The sequence below is a fragment of the Malus domestica genome, chromosome 16 (assembly GCF_042453785.1).
Source record: "Malus domestica chromosome 16, GDT2T_hap1".
Classification (NCBI taxonomy): Eukaryota; Viridiplantae; Streptophyta; class Magnoliopsida; order Rosales; family Rosaceae; genus Malus; species Malus domestica.
In genome coordinates, this window is record NC_091676.1 from 14,275,573 (window position 1) to 14,282,712 (window position 7,140).

At 35.5% G+C, this 7,140-nt stretch overlaps 1 protein-coding gene and 1 pseudogene across 1 annotated transcript; one reads left to right on the forward strand and one right to left on the reverse strand.

Annotated features, from left to right (window-relative positions):
* The first annotated feature begins 2,791 nt into the window (after positions 1–2,791).
* LOC103425667 (protein DMP2-like) lies at positions 2,792–3,734 on the forward strand. The gene has a single exon (XM_008363755.4). The coding sequence runs from the start codon at positions 2,891–2,893 to the stop codon at positions 3,464–3,466; it is 576 nt and encodes a 191-aa protein (XP_008361977.1). The 5' UTR covers positions 2,792–2,890; the 3' UTR covers positions 3,467–3,734.
* Positions 3,735–4,348: 614 nt separating this feature from the next.
* Positions 4,349–6,355, reverse strand: LOC103425665 (uncharacterized; annotated as a pseudogene).
* Positions 6,356–7,140: the final 785 nt, after the last annotated feature.

A 7,140-nucleotide genomic window follows, 5' to 3' on the forward strand; every position in this document is an offset into this window, starting at 1 on the left:
ATAACATAAGATTTTGTGGTATTCACTAGTGTAGATATTTTAAATTGAAGATCGAATTCATTCATTGTATTCATATAGGATTAAGGAGTGTAGCTATAAAAAATAATCAAAATCGGAGTTAAAATAACTGTTAAATCATGATTTTTCGTTTTATAACCATCGAAAAGTTTTGTTCGGTTACTTGATCTCTGAATGTTTGTTTTTTGCGATTTTTTGCTGATACGATCTCGAAGCATATACAAACAAGTTTGACGATTGGATCGTTGAAATTAGTTTTGTATAATTCGTATCCCATCAAGTTCAATGGTGTGTGTGTGTGTGTGTATATATATATATATTTATTAAGTAGATTTAAATCTATTTATTTTGTACGTATAATTGACCGGTACACGGAGTAGTACATCACGTGTCATTATAAAAATAGTGGGATATGTCATATGTGTGATAAAAAGTTAATAACTTAAAAAAAATAAAATTTCTCACCACTTTTATTAATTTTCATTTTTCCCTTTCTTTTTTGTTTCCTTTTCAGTTTTTCTTATAATTTTCATTTTTTCCTCCCTTCTTTTTCTTCAAAGGGCAGCAGCCTACCCATCTTTCCCTCTCTGTTTTTGTTTCATTTTCAGTTTTTCTTATAATTTTCATTTTCCCTCCCTTTTTCTTCAAAGGGTGCGGCATGAATGGAATGGAATTATGAAATCAATGGATGCATATTAATTAATAATTATTATAGTTAATATTTTAGGGGTATAATTATTATAGTATATATAATTATTATAATTATTATAGTTAATTTAATATATATATATATATATATATATATTAGTTTTTAGGGGTATAAAATTGTTAAATTAATATATATATATATATATAATTATTATAATATTTTTTTAGGGTTATAAAATTATAAAATTAATATTCTGCTTATCGTGTATCGTGTTACCCACGTTTATACCCGAATCAACCCTTTATCTTAACAGGTGCTTATCGGGTTACCCGATAACGATCCGATTCGTTATCGTGTCTCCCTAAACAACTGTTAATTTCGTTTCGTGTCGTGTCGTGTCGGGTTATCGGGTTGTGTCATGAATTGCCAGGCCTACCCTACACAAAAGAGCGGCAGACCACTTGGTCCAAATGATTCACATCCCTGGAAAAGGAAACCCACGACACAGACCCCTATTGAGCCTACCGTGAATCCGATTGTTGCCTACTTATTCTATCCAACTAATGAGGAAATTCTATATTACGGAATCGTCATTCAAGAGACGAATCCACATCCCGAGAATCGTGAGATTTCGGTCCATTAAGAAGTCACATTCCGGTTATATAGAATAATGACAATTATAATTATATAATTGTCATTATTTGGTTGTTAGTGGGAAAGTAAGTTTATTTGTCATGGGAAATTAAGATGGAGTCTTTAGCTTTTCATCTTTTGTAAGCCCCAGTTTGGGATTGAGGTGATTTTAAAAAAAGCTGGGATGAAAAAAAGATGGAGTAAAATTTGTGTTTGGTAACTCAGCTTATTTTCAAAGTCACTGTCATTTTAAGCTGAAAAGTGGCAAAAACCTGAAGCAGCAAAATGCAGCTTTTCAAAACCAGCTTTTTTTTTTTCAAGAGGCGAGTCACATCTGTTTTACATAAAAGTTTACTAAACACTATCATACTGCTTTTTTTCTTTCCAAAAGCACTTTTACAAAAAATCTTACCAAACACTCTGTTACTTTATTTCACAGCCACTTATTCTCACAGCACAGCAGAAGCAGCTTTTTTTCAAAGCACAACAATACCAAACCAGCCCTAACTCTTGTAACATTTTTTGTTTGTTAATTTGTGTTTATTATCTTATTCACCAAGGGTGATAATAAAACATATAATTATTAGCACCTTCTCATTGTCTTTTATTTATGATCTCACTACCAATTTCCTAATAACTACATATATATATATATATATATATATATAATTGTCATTATTTGGTTGTTAGTGGGAAAGTAAGTTTATTTGTCATGGGAAATTAAGATGGAGTCTTTAGCTTTTCATCTTTTGTAACTCTTGTAACATTTTTTATTTGTTAATTTGTGTTTATTATCTTATTCACCAAGGGTGACAATAAAACATATAATTATTAGCACTTTCTCATTGTCTTTTATTTATGATCTCACTACCAATTTCCTAACAACTACAATCTTTATTCCTCTATACTTTGTATATTTTATTTATATTGGCCAAAGAAAGATGTTCTTATGGTGGAGCTTTGGATTCTTCTCTTTTTGTGCAGAAAGGTTTGAGTCAAACACAATTTAGTTGGGTTGTTGTATCCTAGAGGGGACAAGTCAAGAAATATACTGTTGCACCGGTTCGTGAACTTTTGTAAAACTGCAGTGGGCTTGAATCTCCTTAAAGAGATCGAGATACCCGCGTCTCAGCCTAATTGTCTATGTTTTTAGAAGAATATTACAATTTTTATTGTAATTTTCCCAACACTAACTTATCCTGTTTATGATTTATTCAATTTTCTTTTATGCATCCTTATCTTGGGGGCACAGAAAATTCAAAAATATTAATTCTTAAACTTGGATTAGAAATGAAGCCCGCCCTTTCCAATAGTAAAAGTCACCTTTTCATCTCAACACGACAACGCTATATTTCAGTTAACGTGGAAGCAATTGCACTTCCATTCCTTCAATGAAACAAACCAATGCCCATCTCCAAAGAGTTAGCAAAATTAACTTTGCTACCCAATTGTTACCTCTCTGGGAAATGTCTAATATTTCTCTATAAATACGCACCAAATCTTTGTCACAAAAACCACAATTTAGAACACACACACAAAGTCACAAACAACACTTCTAAACTCCCTCGAAGAATACGTTAGTTCCAAAAAATGGGGGGCTCTTCCTCTAAATCCAAGACAACCACCACCAAAAACAAAAGCGCCAAAGACAGAACATTCACAGGCGCAGGCAACCTCATCAAGCTCCTCCCGACCGGCACAGTCTTCTTGTTCCAGTTCCTCAACCCTGTCTTGACCAACAACGGCGACTGCACGGCCCTCAACAAATACCTAAGCGCCATTCTCATCGTCCTTTGCGGCTTCTCTTGCTGCTTTGCTTCCTTCACAGACAGTTACACTGGGAGTGATGGACAAACACACTATGGTGTGGCAACATGCAAGGGTCTTTGGCCATCAACAAACTCCAATTCTGTAGACTTGTCTGCTTATAAGCTTAGGATTGGGGACTTTGTGCATGCCTTCTTTTCCGTGATTGTGTTTGCAGTTTTATCACTTTTGGATACCAACACTGTCAGGTGCTATTATCCAGGGTTTGAGTCCACTGAGAAGACTTTGCTGCAGGTGTTGCCTCCGGTTATTGGTACAATTGCCGGTACTGTTTTCGTTGTGTTCCCTAACAACCGCCATGGAATCGGGTACCCCGCGTCAAGTTCTGATTCTTCATAAGACTCAGAGTCGGCGGCTTCCTAAGCCTCTTGAATTATTGCTTGATTCACAAGACTCGAGTGCTAAATATAGTACAAGTGTTTGCTCATGCAAGTTTGTGCTTTTCATTGTTTGTTTAGTAGTCGTTTGCCAAAGTTTGATTAATTCTTTTTCCTTCTCTATCCCTTTGGAGTGAATGTAACAAACTATTATACCATTGGATAAAATTTGGACGCTAAAATTAATGACAAAGGCCACCTAGTACTACATCTAGTGGTATTCCTCTTCACTTGTGAGTGAGAACTGAAAGGTCTTAGTTCGATTCTCGTCAAAGACGAATTTAAACCACATTATTGTTAGTTCATATGAGGCTTAGCTCACTCGCTCATCCCCTTAGTGTAGCTAATATCGTTTGTTAAAAAAAAAAAAAAAATTAATGACAAAGACTTGGAGCACATAACTAATTGAAACAAACTCTCACGGTACACATTCCTCCAAACTCTAGTGGCCTAATCATGAAACCGGAATAAAATGGGAAGAAACGGAATTGCACTTCTCCCAAAGCATTCCAGCGTTTACCAAGCCTGAGGGGAATCAGAAAATATTGTAGCCAAATCCTAAAGCTTTATCCAAAAAAATAAATGAATAAAAAAGAACTAGCATATAAAATAGATTACTAGAATATGAGTAGTTTAGAAATCAAATTGATTTTCTTTCCGATTCATGTGAATTAGTAAACAGATTATATGGTTCAGTATCTTTCTTGCTCTGATTCCAAAAATTTTAATAAACAGTTTCAACATGAATCTGATATTGACTCCATCTCATTCCAACTCCTGAATTCAATTCCTCCTTAGCAATTCCTCTCATTCCGAGTACGAATTAGTAAACAACCCATAATAGTAACTTTGAACAAAACCCATGGCACTAACATTATAAACTATGAAACTAGATCTTCTGCACATTGCAGATGATACATAAAACTCATAAACTGTTCCTTTTGTTAATCGGTTACAACAGTTGAGGAATGTGTACCAACAATCTAAACGATTTCAGAATATATGATACCTAAGATATTATATTCTTACATCAGCAAACAATCCATCTAGAAGGTTAGAAGATGAATTTTCATTTCCACTCTCATCAAAGAAACCATTAGCAGCAAATTCTTTTCTGCATTTTCGCTCTTCAATGACGGAATCTGCTGTTTCTGCACAAAAACTTCGTCTTGTCTGCTTTTCAGGTTTCTCTGCCACAATAAACTTGTTCACTTCACGAGTTCTCTCAGGGAAGCCAGCCCAAACTGAAGAGAACCGAGGGTGGGAAATTTCATAAGTTGTGCACAAGAAGAATCATTAGTAGTGTAAAATTATACCTACATGCTATTGGCATAGTTCAAAAGAAAAGATTTTCTTATTCTGATTGGTGTTGGTTATCAAACGTAAACTCACTTTCAATTCAACAGTGAAATAATCAAGTTAGAAAGAAAGGAATCGTTACCGTGTGCACTACTTGGTACCAGTCAAAGTTGAAACAATTTTGGTCATTAAGAAGGGTAATCTTATTGACTGATCTTGTTCTATTTTGTCTGCTTAGTTAGGTCTAAAAACTAACGGCCTACCTAACACCACCTCTCCAAGAATTCGACTAGTGGACGCCAAGTGACAGAATAAGACTCCAAGAATTTATATTGGGTGATGTAGAAAATTCGCAATAATAAGTTCGATAATGGTAGGAAGGACCGGCGAGACAAGGGAGGGCACACAAACGACCTGCATATTATATTTGAGATGAATTCTGGAGGAGGATAGATGAGGTTTGGTGATTGAACATAATGATATGGGAACGTAGAAAATGATATTAGGGCACCGATTAGATTCTAGGAAGATAATCTAAACAATACATTATCCTAGTGACAGTAACTTCTTTGCTTATGCAGTGAACCATCACATAACAGTGCATAAACCAGAAGGCCGTAAAAGAAGAGAAGAAAAACAAAAGGGATGAATACAGGCCATGTTTTTATAGTTACCTCCAAACTGATGCAGCACGATAGAAGCTGCTACGGTCACAATCAAGGAAGCAGTACCACCTCCATACTGCGGAATATACACAAAGAAGTCGCATATTTCCAATTCTTTAGCAGAAAGGCCCGTTCCCTACAAACAACACAAAGAAAAATATAAAGGGATTATCACCTAATCCTAATGCGGTTAATTTACAAATGCATAACTGATTGCACAGTGAAGTTTGACTCAAAAACTGAAACACATAGCACCAGATTGTTAAATTGCAGTGGAAAAACCTTCTCAAACTATCGAATCATATCGAACGAAATCCCAACCAACATTTACCCAAAACCGATGATCAAAAGTACATTACTTGACAAGCCTAAATGCCAACAACAAAGTTATTGATCAAAACTCCCAATCGAGCCAATAGTTACAGAGCAAATAACCCACATGGGTAATTGTAAAAAATGATAACTACCTCATTGCCAAGAAGAAAAGCAGTGCTCTTGGTGAAAGGATGATGATTTACAGGCAGAGCATAATCAGTGATCTCAACACCGCATATATCACAATCTCTCTCCTAAAACCCACATACACAAAATCGAATACTCATTACTTAGTGAGATTTATATCCAAAATCAAAGAAATCAAGGAGAGAGAGAGAGAGATAAAGGACCTTGAGATAGAGTTGGGCGTCTTGAAGGGAGTGGAAGTGGCGAAAGCGAAGGTATGTGGTGGAGCCATGGCTGCCGAAGGCGTTGAATTCTAGGCGGCCGACCAGAATCAGCTCAGAGACGCCGAAGGTGGTGGCGCTCTAGGCGAGCGTGCCCACGTTGTGCCTCTTCTCTATGTTGTGCACCACCACATGGCACTCTACCTCCATTTTCCCCTCTTCCGCTGATTTCAGTTCAGGCTCGGTCGCCGCCACGTCCTATCGTAAGAAAGTTACAAAACCAACCCAACAAACTAACGACGCCGTTTAGTTATTTTTACTTTTTATTTCGAGTAAAATTCAGAATTAGTCCTCAACTCCCACATAAGTTTAGAATTTGTCCAATTCAGAGCTCTTTTTTCTTTGTTTTTTCTTATTATTTATTTATATCATATCTTTAATAATAAAGTAGAATTCACCAATACATGCACGAGGGTTCTACATTTTTAGAAAGTATATATGATAATATAATACATAGTAAAGATAACATTTTACTTTATTTTTTATTTTTTTGTCTATTTGGGTTGAGAAAATAGATGTTAGTATTATTGTTGTGGCAGCATTGGCGGGTAGAGTTGAAGGAATTATGTCACCATTTCAGGACGAGGTGTAGCTATTGGCTGTCAAGCGCAATTCTCATCAAAGAACCATTAGGGGGTTCAAAGTTCCAACAAAGTTTTTAACTGAGGCCCACTTCATTGTATCCGCCATATGATCGATCTTTCATATCTATGAATATTGTACATTTCTTAAAAAAAGTAAATAAATAAATAAATAAGGGGGTTTTGAATGAGCAACCCTTAGCTTGTCCACCTTTTCACATCAATTTGCTAAGTTGAAGGTCTTTGTAAAGAGAGATTTTTCAGTGTATTCAAAACATGACCGAAATACCACATGTCATTATACAATTGGAGAAAAATTTATTTTGTTCAATTGTCCTTCCAATTGGAGTAATGACTTGTGGTGTTCTA

Excerpts from the sequence above, each read along its gene's own strand:
- LOC103425667 (XM_008363755.4), top strand. The coding sequence starts at position 2,891 with ATGGGGGGCTCTTCCTCTAAATCCAAGACAACCACCACCAAAAACAAA.